Source organism: Bos indicus x Bos taurus, chromosome 18, assembly GCF_003369695.1.
Source record: "Bos indicus x Bos taurus breed Angus x Brahman F1 hybrid chromosome 18, Bos_hybrid_MaternalHap_v2.0, whole genome shotgun sequence".
NCBI lineage: Eukaryota > Metazoa > Chordata > Mammalia > Artiodactyla > Bovidae > Bos > Bos indicus x Bos taurus.
In genome coordinates this window covers 4705189-4725859 of record NC_040093.1, presented here as the reverse complement: position 1 = coordinate 4725859, position 20671 = coordinate 4705189, and the positions used below count along the sequence as shown (strand labels likewise).

The 20671-nt window shown below is 45.1% G+C and overlaps 1 protein-coding gene and 1 pseudogene across 1 annotated transcript in view; both read left to right on the top strand.

Moving 5' to 3' along the window:
• The window catches only part of LOC113875823, a 40826-nt gene extending 34908 nt beyond the window's left edge, over positions 1-5918 (top strand). The window contains exons 20-23 of the mRNA XM_027514492.1: positions 4389-4588; positions 4787-4953; positions 5226-5334; positions 5497-5918. Coding sequence (XP_027370293.1) covers positions 4389-4588; positions 4787-4953; positions 5226-5334; positions 5497-5594 — 574 coding nt within the window. The 3' untranslated portion in view covers positions 5595-5918. The remainder of the gene's footprint in view (positions 1-4388; positions 4589-4786; positions 4954-5225; positions 5335-5496) is intronic.
• A 4077-nt stretch (positions 5919-9995) lies between these two features.
• LOC113875822 overlaps positions 9996-20671 on the top strand; it is an 18938-nt pseudogene continuing 8262 nt past the window's right edge.

Below are 20671 nucleotides of genomic sequence, written 5' to 3'. Positions count from 1 at the left end.
CAGCATTGTAGACAGCATATATAGGGGTCTTCCTTTTGTATCTGTTCAGCCAGTCTTTGTATTTTGGTTGGGACATTCAACCCATTTACATTTAAGGTAATTATGATAAGTATGATCCCGTTGCCATTTACTTTGTTGTTTTGGGTTCGAGTTTATAAACTGTTTCTGTGTTTCCTATCTAGAGAAGATCGTTTAGCATTTGTTGAAGAGATGGTTTGGTGGTGCTGAATTTCTCAGCTTTTGCTTGTGTGTAAAGCTTTTGATTTCTCCTTAATATTTGAATGAGATCCTTGCTGGGTACAGTTATCTGGGTTTTAGGTTTTTCTCTTTCATCAGTTTAAGTATGTCCTGCCATTCCCTTCTGGCCTGAAGAGTTTCTACTGAAAGATCAGCTGTTATTCTTATGGGAGTCCCCTTGTGTGTTATTTGTTGTTTTTCCCTTGTTGCTTTTAATATTTATTTTTTGTGTTTGATCTTTGCTAATTTGATTAATATGTGTGTTGGGGTGTTTCGCCTTGGGTTTATCCTGTTTGAGACTCTCTGGGTTTCTTGGACTTGGGTCACTATTTCTTTCTCCATTTTAGGAAAGTTTTCAACTATTATCTTTTTAAGTATTTTCTCACGGCCTTTCTTTTTGCCTTCTTCTGGGACTCCTATGATTCGAATGTTGGGGAGTTTCACATTGTCCCAGAGGTCCCTGAGGTTGTCCTCATTTCTTTTAATTCTTTTTTCCTCTGTGCTTCTTTTATTTCTACCATTCTATCTTCTACCTCACTTATCCTATCTTCTGCCTCCGTTAAACTACTGTCGGTTCCCTCCAAAGTGTTTTTTATCTCATTTATTGCATTATTAATTATTGATTGACTCTTTTTTATTTCTTCTAGGTCCTTGTTCAACATTTCTTGGATCTTCTCAATCCTTGTCTCCAGGCTATTTATCTGTAACTTCACTTGGTTTTCAAGATTTTGGTTCTTTCTTTTTTTTTTTTACCTCAGGCTTTTTTTTTTTTTTTTTTTTAAACTTTACAATATTGTATTAGTTTTGCCAAACATCGAAATGAATCCGCCACAGGCACACCCGCGCTCCCCATCCTGAACCCTCCACCCTCCTCCCTCCCCTCCCCTCCCTCTGGGTCGTCCCAGTGCACCAGCCCCAAGCATCCAGTACCGTGCATCGAACCTGGACTGGTGACTCGTTTCATACATGTTATTATACATGTTTCAATGCTATTTTCCCAAAACTCCCCACCCTCTCCCTCTCCCACAGAGTCCATAAGATTGATCTATACATCGGTGTCTCTTTTGCTGTCTCGTACACAGGGTTATTGTTTCCATCTTTCTAAATTCCATATGCTATCACTTTTCTGAATTCTTTTTCAGGTAGACTCCCTATTTCCTCCTCTGTGGTTTGGTTTGGTGGGCTTTTATCATGTTCCTTTACCTGCTGAGTATTCTCTGCCTTTTCATCTTATTTAGATTGCTGTGTTTGTGGTGGCCTTTCTGTATTCTGGCAGTTTGTTGTTCCTCTTTATTGTGGAGGTTCCTCTCTGTGGGTAGGGTTGGACAGGCAACTTCTCAAGGTTTCCTGGTTAGGGAAGCTTGTGTCAGTGTTCTGGTGGGTGGAGCTGGATTTCTTCTGTCTGGAGTGTAATGAAGTGTCCAGTAGTGAGTTTTGAGATGTCTATGGGTTTGGTGTGACTTTGGGCAGCCTGTATACTGATGCTCAGGCCTATATTCCTGCATTGCTGGAGAATATGCATGGTATGTCTCGCTCTGGAACTTATTGGCTCTTGGGTGGTGCTTGGTTTCAGTGTAGGTATGGAGGCTTTTGGATTATCTCTTACCAATGAATGTTCCCTGGAGTCAGGAGTTCTCTGGTGTTCTCAGGTTTTGGGCTTAAGCCTCCTGCCTCTGGTTTTCAGTCTTATTCTTACAGTAGCCTCAAGACTTCTCCATCCATACAGCACTGATGATAAAACTTCTAGGTTAATGGTGAAAACATTCTCCACAGTGAGGGACACCCAGACAGGTTCACAGAGTTACATGGAGAAGAGAAAAGGGAAGACGGAGATAGAGGTGACCAGGAGGAGAAGAGGGGGAATCAAAAGGGGAGAGAGCAAGCTAGCCAGTAAACAATTCCCTATGTGTTATCCACAGTCTGGAACTCTCAGAGAGGTTCACAGAGTTACACAGAGAAGAGAAGAGGGAGGAAGGAAATAGAGGTGAGCAGGAGGAGAAAGGGGGGAATCAAAAGGAGAGATAGATTTAGGCCGTATTCTGTTCAATAAGTGTTCTCAACAGCCTGGAACACACACAGAGATTTACAGAGTTGGGTTGAGGAGAGAAACGGGAGAGAGGAGATAGAGATGACCTAGGGGAGAAAAAGGAGAGTCAAAAGGGGGAGAAAGTAATCAAGCCAGTAATTACACTCCTAAGTAAAAATGGGTACTGAAGATTAGATTCTTAAATGTACAAAATTGATAACAAATACCATAAAGCAAAGATTAAAAGGCTAGAGTAGAGGTTAGACTCTCAAGAATACAATATTATTTTTAAAAAATCACAAAATGTATAAGAAATGTATATGAAGTTTGCTTAAAAATAGGATCTCTTTTTGCGATGTAATAGTTGGTTATAAAAATAAAAATTAAAGGAGTAATAGAGGAATTTTTAAAAAGGGGGAAATTTTTTAATTAAAAAAAATGATAATAGTAATAGTAAAAATATATCTAGGAATTTCTCTGGAGCTGTTGTGGGCAGTGTGGGGTCAGTTCAGTTCCAGATAGTTCTTTGTTCCATTATACTTCTCAAGACCTATGGGCCTCTTCCAGTGTAGTTGGTGTTAACTACAGGGATTTTAATCTGTTGCACCTGTCACTTCCAAAGCGGTTCCCTGTGTTTATTTGGCTTCTTGTGTTTGCAGGTCTCTTCAGTGTCTAATTTCTGACCTGACACAAGGGGGTGAAGGTGGTTTCTTGTTTAGGCTCACTTGTTCAGTCGTGCTGTGGGGAGGGAGGAACACTGCAAACAACTATCACTGGCGTGTGTGGGGAGTGCTCACAGTGTCCCAGCCACACTGGGTTTGCCCCTGCTCACAGCGTGTGTGCTTTCCCAGTCTACACTGCTCAGGCTTCAGGTTGCTGTGCAGGGAGCGGGCCCCGGATTGCAGGCACTTCCCAGGTCTAAGCTGCTCAGGTTCAGGTTCTCGTGTACTCTGCAAAGGCAGACTCGGTTGGGCCCACGTTTTGTGCCCTTCTGTGATCCGAGCAGCTCAAGTGACCAAGTGCTTGGCAAGCACACTCTCCTAAGGTGTGGTGCATCTTATCACCTCCCAGGTCCTAGCCTCTCGGTTTCTGGGGCACGCTAGTCTCTGGTGTGTGGTATGTCTTTTCTGGGGAGCTGATCTCTGGCTGTGACCCTCCCGGTGGATGTTAACCTCCAAGAATCTCAGGAAGTCTTGGTTAGAAACTGGAAGCCTTTTCACAGTTTGGTAGGGGATACTCTCTCTGGGGCCGAGATTGCCCCTTTCCGGCTCTGGCTGCCCCCCACCTGCCTCCAGCTGGGGATGGCTGGGTCCACAGCCAGCTAGCTATCCTCTGGTATTTGCTCAGTCCTTTATTCTATGCTCAGACCGGCAGTGCCTTAGGTTCCGGCTTTTCGCGGGATAGTTCTCTTTCTCTCTCTCTTTTTCCCTCTGTCTCTCTAGCTATCCCACAGTTTAGGTTACTATCTCACGTTAGCTCCCTCAGATTGCCCTCAAGGCATTCAGGCCTGGTCCTTACCCTAAACAATGCAGCCCGCTCCTCCCCATTCACCGCCCCCCCCCCCCGCCCCCCCTTGCTGGTGGCAGAGGAAAGCATCTGGGGTACTTCTCTGCTGGGAGTTGCCATTAGGGACGTAACATGTGGGTTTTATTTATTTTTCCTCCAGGTTTTGTTGCCCTCTGAGATTCCAAAACTCCCCCAAAGACCCACCGGTGAGAGGGTTTCCTGGTGTTTGGAAACTTCTCTTTTAAGAATCCCTTCCTGGGACGGATCTCTGTCCCTAACTATTTTGTCTCTCTTTTTATCTTTTATATTTGGTCCTACCTCCCTTTGAAGACAAAGAGCTGCTTTTCTGGGTGGCTGATGTCCTCTGCCAGCATTCAGAATTTGTTTTGTGGAGTTTGCTCAGTGTTCAAATGTTCTTTCAATGAATTTGTGGCAGAGAAAGTGGTCTCCCCATCCTATTCCTCTGCCATCTTGGCCTCACCCCGCCAGCCCTGACCGGCCACCTCCTTCGGCCTTCTAAACTCCTGCTCTGCTTAAAGCAGAAAAGTAGTGCATTAGGATGCCTGTTTTTGAATGAGTACGGACTGCTGTTACTATTCCTATAATATCTCGAATTCAGGTACCAGCCAGACTGGAATTTTAGCAAGAATGAGAAAATAGAAGACAAAATTCAGATGAAGCCTCTAGTCATGGAAAATCCTTTGGACTCTGAACCTGAAGCAGGAAGCTCAAACACTCTAAAGAGTCTGTGGTTGCCTATCAGCACCACCCCCACCCAGAAATCTGCCCAGATTGTCTATGGATGTGTCTTCCTGCTTGGTGAGCACTGGGAAGTCTCTTTGGTCATATTTTGAAATTGACAGGATGGAGTGAGTGTGTGTATTTTGTCACTGGAGGAGTCTTGAAGATACGATGGCCCTTCCTGATACTGGTGGTTTCAGGGAGGGATGTGACCTGAGGTCCCCACATCTTTGTTTTCTGGGTCCAGCCTGTTCTTCTCCTCCTTGATCTTTGCAGTTCTTCTGCTGACCATCCCGAGCCTGATCCTGGTCCAGTGGCCCAGCCAGGTGTTCTCTGGAGACCCCGTGCTCACAACAGTGGCTGTGCTGCTCCTGCTGCTCACCACTGGGGTCATGATCATCATCTGGAGGCAGCCCCAGGACCCCTCTCCTCTTCCATTCAGGGTAAGTGAGCTTATGTGTCCAAAGTGTCCACCTTGAGTGAATGAAGTCTGTATCCTTTGATGGCAAAATATCCTTTCCTAGACAGGGAATGAGGGGAGTTACTGAAACCAATGGACTTTTCCCTGATTCACACTCAGGGCTTTGCATACATAATCTCAGTAGGAACTGAATGCACAGCCTGAGGAGGACAGGAGTCTCCCACCCACGTGGGGGTAGGGTCTCCATTTCAGACATCTGGGCTGTGTTCAGTGATGAACTGACTCTGCCCACAGGTCCCTGCTCTGCCTCTCCTCCCACTGGTCAGCATCTTCGTGAATGTTTACCTGATGATGCAGACGACCTCTGGGGCCTGGGCCCTGTTTGGCATCTGGAATGCCATTGGTAAGTTGCTTTCTGGAATAAAGAGGTTTCTTGAATGACTGAACCCAACGTCTTCCTACGATTTCTCCCCACACTGTATCAGAACCCATAGAAGGTCTACTAGGCATTTGTAAATGAGGTGAGCACCTACATTTCCTTCTTATCGTCTCATTTCCCTACTAGGATTTCTCATATACTTTGGATATGGGATCCGACACAGCCTGTCAGGGAACAATCATCAACAGCCACCAGCCACCAGCCTCCACCTCCCGGACTCTTGACAAAAACATCCCTGGTGCTGAGACATCTTAACCACAGGAGGTAGATGCTGCGTGGAATCCCTCCATGCCCTGGAGGATCTGCTGGTGCAAGGGACACTGTGAGCCTCAGTGGACTGTGAAGGTGGAGGCATCTAAAGCCCTGTATTTGTTGCTCGTGGAGAAAGTGACTGGACCATTATGTAGTTTTCGGTAAACTTTTAAAAGCATACTATACATACTTATAAGTGTATGCTTCATAACTGTGCAGCAAGATGAATTTTCATGAAGTGCCACAATGTAAGCAGCAACTAGAGGAATAAATAAATTATTATGGGCACATTAGAAGCACCTTCTTGTACTTATTTCTAACAAGAACACAGAGACTGCCCCATTGGAGAAAACTCAGTTGAGGACGAATTATATGAAGAGTTATACTCCAGAGACTTCCCTGGCAGTCCAGTGGCTAAGACTCCACGCTCCCAGTGCAGAGGGCATGGGTTCAACCCTTGGTTGGGGAACAAAACCCTGCATGCCCAATGGTGTAGCAAAAAAAAAAAAAAAAAAAGAAAGAAATTTGTTTAAGAATGACTGACTTCCTCCCCTCGCTTCCCCTTATTAAAATGCAGGTGGACCACACAGGCAAGAGAATCTCCGGTTGCAGGTGGGTCACTCGAGCAAGACAGTGTCCTGGAGAAGATAGGAAGTCAGCAGGCTTGCAGCAATGGAAAAGTGACCGTGACTTCCTCCCTTAATGATTAACTGAGATTGTTTCCCTTTAAAGATAGTCATGGCTGAGCAGAACTCTCATGGATGCAAGTCCACTTTTTCCTCAGATCACTGGCTTTTTGGAATAAAGCATCTTTCTTCTCAATGAAAGCTTGCCCCGTGATTTATTGTAAGTTGAGCAACAAGTGGCTGAACCTGTATTTGGTTACAAATCTAACTCCGGGTGCAGAATAGCCAATGGGTCCATATGGGTCACCATGTCTCTGAGTTAATATGCTCAGGGGGAATCTTCTATCTTCAAGAGCAAAGAGTGAAAATGGTAATTTATAGTTAGGATAGCCTAATGTTGGACCCTGGGCTATTGCATATTTTAAAGCATTTATACCTTTATGGCTTTTGTCATTTGTTCAATAGGTCTGATTGGGTGGACTTTATTAAGGCACAGAGAGATTGGACAATGTAGAGAAAACTAGGTACCGAATTTCTGTAGAATCGTGTTGCTGTTGTTCAATTGCCAAGTCATGTCAGACTCTTTGTGACCTCATGGAATGTGGCACATCAGGCTTCCCTGTCCTTCACTATCTCCTGGAGTTTGTTCAAACTCACGTCCACTTAGTTGGAAACCCCCTGAGAGATTTCTTTATTCTTAGAATTGAAAAAGCCAAGATTCTCTCAATTCTGTCAGAATCAATCAGTAAGCCTGTCTTAGTGGTGTGTGTGTTTACAAAATCAAGTCTCACCCTTTGCGACCCCATGGACTGTAGCCTGCCAGGCTCCCCTGTCCATGGGATTCTCCAGGTAAGAATACTGGAGTGGGTTGCCATATCCTCCTCCAGGGGATCTTCCCGACCCAAGGATCAAACTGGTGTCTTCTGCTTGGCAGGCGGATTCTTTACCACTGAGCCACCTGGGAAGCCCATGAGAAGGGAGTTACTCATCCTTATCTTCAAACAGATGTTCTTTACCCCAAGGGTTAAATTAGATGAGCTGTGAGGGTTGGACAATGCAGCCTTGGTTCACACGCAGTTCAGGCTGAACCATGTATAAGCCAAATTGACCTCCCCTCAATATGTGAACATTTTCTCCATCACCAGCAGATAAAAATCTTAGAACCCCATGATCCAGCAATTCTACCTCTGAAGATATACCCAGAAGAATTTAAAGCATGCCCTGAAAGAGATATTTGCACACCCATGTTCACAGCAGTGTTATTCACAATAACTAAAGCATGAGAGCAATCCAAGTGCCCACTGACTGAGAAATTGATGAACCGATGTGGCAAGCACAAATAATCGAGTATTATTTATCATTAAAAAGGAAGGGGATTCTGACACATACTACAACATGAAGGAACCTCAGGAACTCATTCTTCTAAGTGAAATAAACCTGACAGGAAAGGACAAATATTCTGTGATTCCACTTAAATGGAATATCTGGAGTGGTCACATTCATCAAGACAGAGAGGAGAAGGGTAATTTCCAGGAACTGGTGGAGGAGAAAAGCTCAGGTGGAATTCCATCATCTCCACTAGCCTTGTTCATAGTGCTGCTTCCTAAGGCCCACTTCACTTCACACTCCAGGATGTCTGGCTCTAGGTGAGTGATCACACCATCGTGGTTATCTGGGTCATGAAGATCTTTTTTGTATAGTTCTTCTGTGTATTCTTGTCACCTCCTCTTAATATCTTCTGCTTCTGTTAGGTCCATACCATTTCTGTCCTTTATTGTGTCCATCTTTGCATGAAATATTCCCTTGGTATCTCTAATTTTCTAGACGAGATCTCTGATCTTTCCCATTCTATTGTTTTCCTCTATTTCTTTGCGTTGAACACTTCGGTAGGCTTTCCTATTTCTCCTTGCTATTCTTTGGAACTCTGCATTCAGATGGATATATCTTTCCTCTTCTCCTTTGCCTTTCTCTTGGTTTCTCAGCTATTGGTAAGGCCTCCTCAGACAACCATTTTGCCTTTTTGCATTTCTTTTTCTTGAGGATAGTTTTGATCGCAGTTGTGAACGTGCTGCACTTAATATGCCAGCAAATTTGGAAAACTCAGCAGTGGCCACAGGACTGGAAAAGATCAGTTTTCATTGCAATCCCAAAGAAAGGCACAGCCAAAGAATGTTCAAACTACTGCATCATTGCACTGATTTCACATACTAGCAAAGTAATGCTCAAAATTCTCCAATGTAGGCTTCAACAGTGTGTGAAACAAGAACTTCCAGATGTTCAAGTTTGATTTAGAAAAGGCAGGGGAACCAGAGATCAAATTGCCAACATTCATTGGATCATAGAAAAAGCAAGAGAATTCCAGAAAACATTTACTACTGTTTCATTGACTACCTAAAGTCTTTGACTATGTGAATCACTACAAACTGTGGAAAATTCTTAAAGAGATGGGAATACTAGGCCAACTGACTTGCCTCTTGAGAAATCTGTATGCAGGTCAAGAAGCAACAGTTAGAATCATACATGGATAAACAGACAAGTTCCAATTTAGGAAAGAAGTATATCAAGGCTGTATATTATCACCCTGCTTATTTAACTTATATGCAGAGTACATCATGTGAAATGCAGAGCTGGATGAAGCACAAGCTGGAATCAAGATTGCTGGGAGAAATATCCATAACCTCAGATATGCAGATGAGACTACCCTTATGGCAGAAAGTGAAAAGGAATAAGGAGCCTCTTGATGAAGGTGAAAGAGGAGAGTGAAAAACCTGGCTTCAAACTCAGCATTCAAAAAAGGAAGATCCTGGCATCCGCCCCATCACTTCCTGGCAAACAGATGCGGAAACAATGGAAACAGTGAAAGAGTTTATTTTCTTGGTCTCCAAAATCACTGCACATGGTTATGGCAGCCAGGAAAGTAAAAGACGCTTGCTCCTTGGATGAACCTGTATGACCAACCTAGACAGCATATTATGAAGCAGAGACATTATTTTACTGACAAAGGTCCATCTAGTCAAATCTATGGTTTTTCCAGTAGTCATGTATGTGTGTGAGAGCTGGACCATAAAAAAGCTGAGTGCCAAAGAATTGATGCTTTTGAACTGTGGTGTTGGAGAAGACTCTTGAGAGTCCCTTGGACTGCAAGGAGGTCCAACCAGTCCATCCTAAAGGAAATCAGTCCTGAATATTCATTGCAAGGACTGATGCTGAAGCTGAAGTTCCAATACTTTGGCCACCTGATGCAAAGAAATGACTCATTGGAAAAGACTGTGATTCTGGGAAAGCATGAAGGCAGGAGGAGGAGGGGATGACAGAGGAGGAGATGGTTGGTTGGCATCCCCAGTTCAGTGGACATGAGTTTGAGCAAGCTCCAGGAGTTGGTGATGGACAGGGAAGCCTGGTGTGTTGCAGTCCACAGGGTCACAAAGAATTGGACACGCCTGAGCAAACTGAACTGAACTGGTGCAGGAGAAAGAGGGAGTTGCTGATGAATGGGTACAGAGCTGAAGTTCTGCAAGGTGAAAAAAGTCCTGGGCTTTGGTTGTACAAAGTGTGTATGCACTTACTACTACTGATATGGAGACTTAATGATGGTTAAAATGGTCAACTTTAAGTTATGTGTGTTTTACCACAATAAAAAAAAAAAAAAGCCCTCTCAGAATCTCCCCCAAGGGTAACCACATAAGAGTCAAGGGCTGATAACAACACTGCAGTTGCTCCACACCCGCCCAACCCCATCTCCACCCCAACAACCCAGGGGTGAGGACTATCTTCTGTGCTCACGACTCCCCACTTCGGTTCTTGGAGATGTCTTAGCTCCAGCCCTGCACAGCTTACCCTCAGCCTCCCTGACTGACCCAGTGCTCCAGGCACTGCTCCAAGGATCCAGTAAGTCTTGGGTCACCGTCTTCTGTGGGAGACTGAGCGCTGAGTTCACATCATCCCACAGAGACCTCTGCAACCCCAGAGTACGGGGTGGGGGTGGGGTATCAGACCGATTTTCCAGATGAAAGCAGGAGCTGGGACCTACTGATGCAGGTGAAAAGAGAAGTGTGTGTTTGTGTGCCGGGGATGGGGAGTGACTGGATCAGTGTCCTTACATATAAGACTACTTTGACTCATGTACAAACAGTAATTATGCTCGCACAGTGAATGTGACATGTGCACCACTGACTTCACTCCTCACTGTACTGTCTGCTCTTCGTGTCTGCAGATGTAGGGGTGACTAGGAGGAACTCGAGCACCCACGGATGTGGGTATTCCTGAGGGGCGACTGTTCAGTAATTTATATTATATCATGTTGAGGTTTGCTACTAACAGCAACACTGTGAAGCCGGCTTTATTATTTACCATGGGCAGCAGTTTAGGAAAGTGGTGGTAAAACACACATAACATAAAATTTACCATCTTAACCATTTTAAGTGTACAGTTAAGCAATGTTGAATATATTTAAATTGTTGTGCATCCAATCGCAAGCACTCTTCTCATCTTGTAAACTCGAAACTGTGTCCCCATTTAGCAATAACTCTGTTTTTCCCTTCACCCCAGCCCTGGAGAGACAACTATTTTTTCCTTTCTACCTCTAAATTTGACTACTTTAGGAACTTCACACAGGAAGAAATAGACATATTTGTCATTCTGTGACTGTGAAATCACTTATCATAATGTCCCAATGGTTCCTCCACATTGTAGCATGGCCCAGAACTTCCTGCCTTTTTTGTGCTGAATAATATCCCGATATTTATAGACAACATTGTGTATATTGTTTCTTCCTATATGTACCTTGGGCTGATTCCAACTTCCAATAATGCTGCTATGAGTATGGGTGTACAAATATTTCTTTGAGATCCTATTTTCAGTTCTCTTGGCTGTTCACCCACAGGAGAAATTGCTGGATCACATAGTAAATGCATTTTTAGTTTTTGGAGGAACCACCATAGCAGCTGCACCATTTTACATTCCTACTAACTGTGCACCATGGTTCATCAGCCAATTTAAACAAGAGGGAAACAGAGGACCAGAGAAGTAAATTAATTGTTCAAAGGCACAGGTGGTATCAAGATTCCAACCATACTTTCCTGGCTCTTTGAATGTTTATTCTTAACCAAAATGCTAAACTTGGACTTTGGAGTATCACAGGCAGAAATCCCATGGCAGTAACTTGTGGTCACTGGGTCATCCTAGCCCTGCAGACCAGTGTAGTGAGGGGACACTTCACGCCCCAAAGGAGCAGGAAACAGAGTCCTGTCATTTCTGATTCAGAATGAAGGTTAGTCCCTCCCTCCAGTTGGGAGGCCACTCTGGTTTGATGCTTTGACTGAGCTGGGCCACAATCTGTCCCTCCTACAAATTCCATCTCCTTCAGCAGCAAAGCCGAGTTCCTATTCCATGTCACTCTGTGACTGATGAAACAGGAAGATAACAAGTTTCAGGATCCTTGATGAAGATACGTGTGGAGTCTGAGCTCTGATCATCAGGCTCCTAAAGGATCACTTCAAGCATATCAAAGAAGGGAGGCAATAATGATGCTAATAAAGTTCCCTGTTTTATGGCGTGAAAGTGAAAGTGTTAGTTGCTCAGTTCAGTTCAGTTCAGTTCAGTCCCTCAGTCATGTCCAACTCTTTGTGACCCCATGAATTGCAGCACGCCAGACTTCCCTGTCCATCACCATCTCCCGGAGTTCACTCAAACTCATGTCCATCGAGTCGGTGATGCCATCCAGCCATCTCATCCTCTGTCGTCCCCTTCTCCTCCTGTCCCTAATCCCTCCCAGCATCAGAGTCTTTTCCAATGAGTCAACTCTTCACATGAGGTGGCCAAAGTACTGGAGTTTCAGCTTTAGCATCATTCCTTCCAAAGAAATCCCGGGGCTGATCTCCTTCAGAATGGACTGGTTGGATCTCCTTGCAGTCAAAGGGACTCTCAAGAGTCTTCTCCAACACCACAGTTCAAGAGCATCAATTCTTCGGCGCTCAGCTTTCTTCACTGTCCAACTCTCACATCCATACAGGACCACTGGAAAAACCATAGCCTAGACTAGATGGACCTTTGTTGGCAAAGTAATGGCTCTGCTTTGAATATGTTATCTAGGTTGGTCATAACTTTCCTTCCAAGGAGTAAGCGTCTTTTAATTTCATGGCTGCAATCACTATCTGCAGTGATTTTGAAGCCCCCCAAAATAGAGTCTGACAGTGTTTCCACTGTTTCCCCATCTATTTGCCATGAAGTGATGGGAACAGATGTCATGATCTTCGTTTTCTGAATGTTGAGCTTTAAGCCAACTTTTTCACTCTCCTCTTTCACTTTCATCAAGAGGCTTTTTAGTTCCTCTTCACTTTCTGCCATAAGAGTGGTATCATCTGCATATCTGAGGTTATTGGGTTTCTCCCGGCAATCTTGATTCCAGCTTGTGCTTCTTCCAGCCCAGCATTTCTCATGATGTACTCTGCATAGAAGTTAAATAAGCAGGGTGACAGTATACAGCCTTGACGAACTCCTTTTCCTATTTGGAACAAGTCTGTTGTTCTATGTCCAGTTATAACTGGTGCTTTCTGACCTGCATACAGATTTCTCAAGAGGCAGGTCAGGTGGTCTGGTATTCCCAGGTGTTTCAGAATTTTCCACAGTTTATTGTGATCCACACAGACAAAGGCTTTTGCATAGTCAATAAAGCAGAAGTAGATATTTTTCCGGAAACTCTCTTGCTTTTTGATGATCCAGTGGATGTTGGCAATTTGATCTCTGGCTCCTCTGCCTTTTCTAAAATCAGCTTGAACATGTGGAAGTTCATTGCTGAAGCCTGGCTTGGAGAATTTTGAGCATTACTTTACTAACGTGTGAGATGAGTGCAATTGTGTGGTAATTTGAGCATTCTTTGGCATTGCCTTTCTTTGGATTGGAATGAAAACTGACATTTTCCAGTCCTGTGGCCACTGCTGAGTTTTCTAAATTGCTGGCATATTGAGTGCAGCACTTTCACAGCATCATCTTTCAGGATTTGAAATAGCTCAACTGTAATTCCATCACCTCCACTAGCATTGTTTTTAGTGATGCTTTCTAAGGCCCACTTGACTTCACATTCCAGGATGTCTGGCTCTAGGTCAGTGATCACACCATCGTGATTATCTTGGTCATGAAGATCTTTTTGTACAGTTCTTCTGTGTATTCTTGCCACCTCTTCTCAATATCTTCTGCTTCTGTTAGGTCCATACCATTTCTATCCTTTTATTGTGCCCATCTTTGCATGAAATGTTCCTTGGTATCTCTAATTATCTTGAAGTGTTCTCTAGCTTTCCCATTCTGTCTCTCAGTATTGTCCAACTCTTTATGACCCCATGGACACTTCCTCTTCTGCCTGTGGAATTCTTCAGGCAACTCTACTGGAGTGGGTTTTCATTCCCTTCTCCTGGGGAACTTCCTGACCAGAGATTGAGTACAGGAAGACAAACAGTGGTCATGTAGCTTGTGCAGAATCAGATAAGCTAATATGTAGCAGAGTGAAATTTTGAACCCAACTGACGGATATTCTATTCAAAGTCAGCATCTTATCCACTCAACTCGTACAACTAAGCAGCTACTCTGTGCCTGGCACTTTGCTGGAAGCCTTTTGCTTCTGTAGGAGCAGGAAAACTTTCCTTTATCAGGTGCTTTGACTGGTCTAATAATTTAAATTGTCATAAGTTAGATTAACAAGTTTAATTTGTATGTATTGGAGCCCCATGAAATCAGAGGCTCAAAGACAGGCATTTGAGGCTTATATGCCCTCCCCACGCCGAGCTAAGGAGAAGGGGTTATAGGATCTGAGGCGTCAAAAGGGAGGAAGACAACCCACAGGAGGATGGGAAGAGCTAGTGCTTGGGAAGCAAACATTGCTGCTCCAAACAGGTAAGTCTTTCTGAGATAAAAAGCTATCCCTGGTAAATGACTCTCTTCCTGCATAAGTCTCCTAATCTACATTATTTTGAGCAGTTAAAGGAGAGACAAAGAACTACTCCTGAGTCTGTTGGGTCTTAATTGACTGTAGCTCAAAGCAACCTGCGTGCCAAAGTGGGACATTTGGGGGAGACATAATCTGCTCACCTTCACTTCTCTTTAAGCAAACTTTCTAGTAACTTCAAATCATATTAAGAGCCTTCTTATGTTTAAGAAACAAAGCGCACAGATGGGGAACTTGGCCAATTGTCCTTGACCACCTGGTCCCCATCATGCTGTTCATCTGTGAACTCCCAGGACCAAGGGTGGATAACATCTTGATGGCTTGTGTCTTGTTTTCTCAGCAGATCTTACTTCCTCAACTCTGTCTAGGATGCGATGTCAGGATGTTCACCACTTTGGTCAGAAGCTGATTCGAAGGCGACAGTTGAAGCCCACTGAGGGTCTGAGAGTCCCAAGGCCCGTCACCTGAACACCCTTGACCTGGTGGTCTTGGGTGTGGCCAGCACCCTGGGGGCCGGCGTGTAATCCTGGTGGAGAAGAAGTGGCCATGTTCATTGCTGGACCAGCGATCGTCATCTCCTTCTTGGTGGCCGCCCTGTCTTCTGTGTTGTCCGGGCTCTGCTATGCCGAGTTGGTACATGGGTCTCATGGACCGGTTCTGCGCATCTCTACAGCTACATCAGTGTGGGAGAACTGTGGGCTTTTGTCACTGGTTGGAACCTCATACTAGCTTATGTGATTGGTGAGATGATGGGTGGAAAAGGTGTGGGCTTGAGATCAGAAATTGGGAGTCAGGATTGGGTCTTTGGGCATTCGCGAGCACTTTGTGAAAGTGCTTTCACTTTATTGGAGGAGGAGGGTAATAGTGTCAGGAAAACTCCACAACTTCATTCTACTCAGCTTTCTCCTGCTTCCTTAAATGATGGACCAAGAACCCAGAGGAAAGGGAACTGTGGGGGGTGGGTGAGAGGGAGGGGTGTCCCACAGGCTCCTCCCCTCACTATATTGACATCTCTGCTCAGTTGTTGCATTCATGGGATTTCCCTTTACCACTTCATTTAAGATTTCAACCCTGTGTCTCCCATCTTTCCTGTTCCCACTTCACTGTTTCCTTATGTAACATTGATCACCTGCTAATGTGTTAATAGTTGACCTATTTGGTGATCATTTGTACCTACTCCCCCCACCTCATGAAGAACTCTTTGAGAGTAGGTATTGATGCAAAATCTTGGCTCTCTGTGCACCAACACCAAACAGAAATACAGAGAGAGTCATGAAGGAGAGAGAGAGAATGGCTTCATTTCTTTGCCAAGCAAAGGGGGAACACAGTAGGATAGTGCCTTAATAACAGTGTCCCCACTTCCTGTGGAACAGGGAGAGACTATATAGTCAGGGCTCCTGGTCAGAGCTATCCTGACAAGCTCACGGTATGTACAGAGTCTCAGGTGGTCAGGTCTCCTAATTTTTTTTGAAGTTTTTCCTTCTTTCTTTCTTTTCTTGAATATTTATTTATTTGACTGTGTCAGGTCTTAGCTACAGCACACAGGATCTTTCACTGTGGGGCATGGACTCTAGTTGTGATGCTTGCGTTTAGTTGCTCTGTGCCACATGGGATCTTAGTTCCCTGACCAGGAATCGAACATGAGTCCCTTCATTGCAAGGCAGATTCTTAACCACTGGACCATCAGGAAAGCAACCAACAAACCACCTAATATTGATGAGCTTCCATGTTCCCTTTAATCTTGCCTCAGATGGTTTCTTGGCCTCCCTGCCTTGATTAGCAACTCTTTGAATCTGTCCTTTGGAACTCAGGGAAGGTCATGGAGGCTGGAGTTTTGCCTACAAGAAATGGGGGACAAAAAGGCCTCTGTGCCCAGAGTCCCACAGAGCCCTGCTCAGCATCAGTATTTTGTAATTTTCCCCCAAAATATATCCTATGGCACATGAGGGCTTCAATTTAGGTTTGTTAACAAATGTTCCTTCTGCTGCTGCTGCAGCCGTTGCAAGTGTGGCCAAGGCCTGGAGCCACACCTTCGACAGCCTGATTGGGAACCACATCTCTCAGGCGTTAGAGGGAATTTTCTCTCCATATATGCCCTACTTCCTGGCCACGTACCCAGATTTTGTTGCACTGGCCGTGTTGCTGCTTCTCACTGGTAAGCTGGGGATTTCATGATAGGACGGGAAGGGTGGGTGTGGAGGGGGAAAGGGGTGTGGAAGGCTTGGGGTAGCAGCATGGTAGGGGATTAGAGCTGGGAAGAATGGTCTGTGGTATGAGAGACAGGAAGGCAAGACATAGACCGTTATTGCCCACCCTTGGCATTACTGATCTTCTAGGCTGGAACAGCCTGGTGTGGGGGGCTAACCTGTGACTGCAGGGTTTTCTTAATTTAATCATTGTTGCATGTGTAGCATCTATGAACTATGTTCAGTAGATATGGGTGACACCAACCCCCCAAACTGTGACAATCAGAATGTCTCCAGGGAGTTTCTTGGTGGCTTCACCTCAGATCAGTTTCTCAGTCATGTCCAACTCTTTGCAACCCCATGGAGTGCAGAACGCCAGGCTTCCCTGTCCATCACCAACTCCGGGAGCATGGTCAAACTCATGTCTATTGAGTCAGTCATGCCATCCAACCATCTCATCCTCTGTCATCCCCTTCTCCTCCTGCTTTCAATCTTTCCAAGCATCAGGGTCTTTTCCAGTGAGTCAGTTCTTTGCATCATGTGACCAAAATATCGGAGTTTCAGCTTCAGCATCAGTCCTTCCAGTGAATATTTAGGACTGATTTCCTTTAGGATGGACTGATTGGATCTCCTTGCAGTCCAAGGGACTCTCTAGAGTCTTCTCCAACACAGCAGGTCAAAAGCAGCAATTCTTGAGTGCTCAGCTTTCTTTATAGTCCAACTCTCACATCCATACATGACTACTGGAAAAACCATAGCTTAGACTAGATGGGCCTTTGTTGGCAAAGTAATGTCTCTGCTTTTGAATATGCTATCTAGATTGGTCATAACTTTCCTTCCAAGGAGTAAGCATCTTTTAATTTTATGGCTGCAGTCACCATCTGCAGTGATTTGGAGCCCAAAAGAATAAAGTCTGACACTCTTTCCACTGTTTCCCCATCTATTTCCCATGAAGTGATGGGACCAGATGCCATGATCTTAGTTTTTTGAATGTTGAGTTTTAAGCCAGCCTTTTCACTCTCCTCTTTGACTTTCATCAAGAGGCTCTTCAGTTCCTCTTCACCCTCTGTTGTAAGGGTGGTGTCATTTGTGTATCTGGTGTGGTTTAGTGGTTAGGATTCTGGATTTCACTGCCAAGGCCCGGTTCATCCGTGGCAAGGGAATGGACATCCTACAAACCATGGCATGGCCAAAAAAATGAACCCAAAACAACAAAAAGAGAATGTCTCCAGACGTTGCCAACAGTCCCTTGGGGAACAAAACCACTCCCAGCTGAGAAGTATTTACTTAGACTGACAAGTTTCTTCCTCTGTACTGAGACCACACTTTTTTTTTAATTGAGAGAAAATTTACATAGCATAAAATTAACCATTTAATTATTTCTCCCAAATTAGTTAACTGACATCCAACATTGTATAAGTTTAAAGTGTACCACATGATGATTTGATAGACATGTCTACTGTGAGATGACTGCCGCAGTAAGAACAAGCTACCTTAAAGTGTATTTAGTGGGACTTCGTACCTTCACATTGTTGTATAACCATCACCCCTATCTAGTTCTGAACAGTTGCATCACAACCAAAGGAAACCCTGCACCCACTGAGCAGTCACTGTCTATCTATCCACCACCATCAGCCCTCCTGACACTGTAGCCACTGGTCTGCTTTCTGTCTCTAGGGATTTGGTTATTTTGGATGTCTCATATTCCATCTTTCCCACAGACTACTGGTTCTGGGAGCTCCTGAGTCAACCCTGCTGTACAGAGTGTTCACAGGCATCAACGTTTTGGTTCTCAGCTTCGTCATCATCTCTGGTTTTGTTAAGGGAGACCTGCACAACTGGAAGCTCACGGAACAGGACTACACATTGAACACATCTGAATCCATTGGCACCTCTAGGTTAGGAGGGTTCTCTTGTCCATAGCGACACTGTGTGTGAAAGTGGGTGCAAGCCTGGAAATCTGGTGGGGACTAAAGTGTGGCAACCCACTCCAGCATTCTTACCTGGATAATCCCATGGACAGAGGAGCCTGGCAGGCTACAAGCCCATGGGGTCGAAAGAGTCAGTCATGACTAAATGAGTAACCACCCAAAGAGACCTGGGCTGATGGATCTCAGTGATGGGGGTCCTGGAGTCCAGCACTTGGGGTATGAAGGGAAGAGTCCAGTAGAGATGGCTGAACTCATCTCACCCATGTTCTTCCTCATTCTTCTCTCACCATAGGGGGCCCTCTGGGTTCCGGGAGGTTGTACCTTTTGGTTTGGATGGGATTCTCCAGGAGCAGCTATGTGTTTCTACATGTTTATTGGTTTTGATGCCATTGTCACTAAAGGTAATATAGTCACTGTGCTTTCATCAGAGGTTTGGCCACAGATTAGGCTGCCCTTGGGCACAGGGGTCGGAAGAAGAAGGTAAGCTGCTTTTGATGGTGCAAGAGGAAAGGGGATATTGTGCTTTTGCTCCCTGTGTTTTCCTAACCTAGTACACCTACGCATCCTGCAGGGGAAGAAGCCCTAAATCCTCAGCGGTCCATCCCCGTGAGCACCATGATCACGATCTTCATCTGCTTTTGGTGTGCTTTGGTGTCTCAGCAGCACTCACCCTCATGGTGCCCTACTACCAGATTCATCCTGAGAACCCCTTGCCAGAGGCTTTCCTCCTTGTTGGGTGGGGCCCTGCCAGATATGTGTGGCTGTTGGCACCCTCTGTGCTCTTACATCCAGGTCAGTATCATGGCTTTCTCCCCACTGACTGTCAGATGCTCTGGTATCCCAGCCCTTCGGATTGAGAGACGAGAAGGAAGGACACCTGGCACCGTGTAGACTACATCATGGAAGCCCCGGTCCTCCCTTCCTGTCTCTCCATGTCCTTATCTACATTTCCATTTTCCTTTCCAGCTCCTAGGTGATATGTTCCCCATGCCTCAGGTGATATACGTGATGGCAGAGGACGGACTCCTTTTTCGGGGACTTGCCCAGATCCATGCCCACACAGGCACCCTGTCATGGCCATCATGTCTTCTGGAAACCTTGCAGGTGAAAAAACAAAACCCTCCCTTGTTTGATCATTTCCTTACCTTTGATATTTCCGGCTGTTTCTCACTCCTTTCCCACCTTGTCTGTGCCCTTCCTAGCGGTCATGGCGTTACTCTTCAAGTTCAGTGATCTGGTGGACCTCCTATCAATCGGGACTGCTTGCTTACTCCCTGGTGGCTCTCTCTGTGCTTGCCCTCAGGTGAGATTCCGCTACACCTTGGCTGGGGTCGTGACTCAAGGGGACCTAAGATTCTTCTAGCTTTATGTCCTGCTCTGCTGAAGTCGGGAAAGAGTTGGATTTAAACTCTCTGATGATGGGAGTATATGTTCTGTTGTTAATATTGCCTTATATCCTCTCACTCAGGTACCAGCCGGATCAGAAGTTCAGCAAGGAGAAAACAGAGGAGGAAATTGAGATGAAACTTAAAGTTGAAGAAAACATTTCAGAGCTTGTATCTGAAAGCAGGAAACTCAAACATTCTGAAGAGTCTGTGGTTCCCTACCAGCACCATCCCCACCCGGAAATCTGGCCAGATTGTCTTATGGATGTGCCTTCCTGCTTGGTGAGCAAGGGACTTCTCTTTGGTGGTATTCTAAAATTGACAGGACAGCTGGAAATATGTGTCTTTTTCAGTTACGAAGTAGTAGAAAAAATGATGCCCCTTCCTGATGTGGGCAGCCTGGGGAAGGGTGTGGCCCGAGGTCCTGATATCTTTGTTTTCTGGGTCCAGCCTGTTTTCCTCCACCTTGACCCTTGCAGTTCTCCTGCTGATCATCCTGAGCCTGATCCTGGCCCAGTGGCCCAGCCAGTGTTCTCTGGAGACCCGTGCTCACAACAGTGGCTGTGCTGCTGCTGCTGCTCATCTTGGGGTCACGATCATCATCTGGAGGCAGCGCCAGAGCCCCTCTCCTCTTCCATTCAGGGTAGGTGAGGGACTTCCCTGGTGGTCCAGTGGTTTAAAAATATACCTAGCCATGCAGGGGATGTAGGTTGGATTCCTGTGGGGGAACAAAATACCCAGTATGCTGCAGGGAAATAAGCCCATGACCCACAACTAGAGAAGCCTTTGGGCCACAACTCAGTTCTGACACAGCCAAATTAATTAGTTTAATTAATTTTTTTAAAAGTAGGTGACCTTTGTGCCAAAACTATCCACCTTGAGTGAACGAAGTCTATCTGTTTTGAGGTCTAAACACCATTTACTGAACGTGGGAAGATAGGAAATTGCTCAAATCAATGGACCCTTCCCTGATCCACACTCAGTG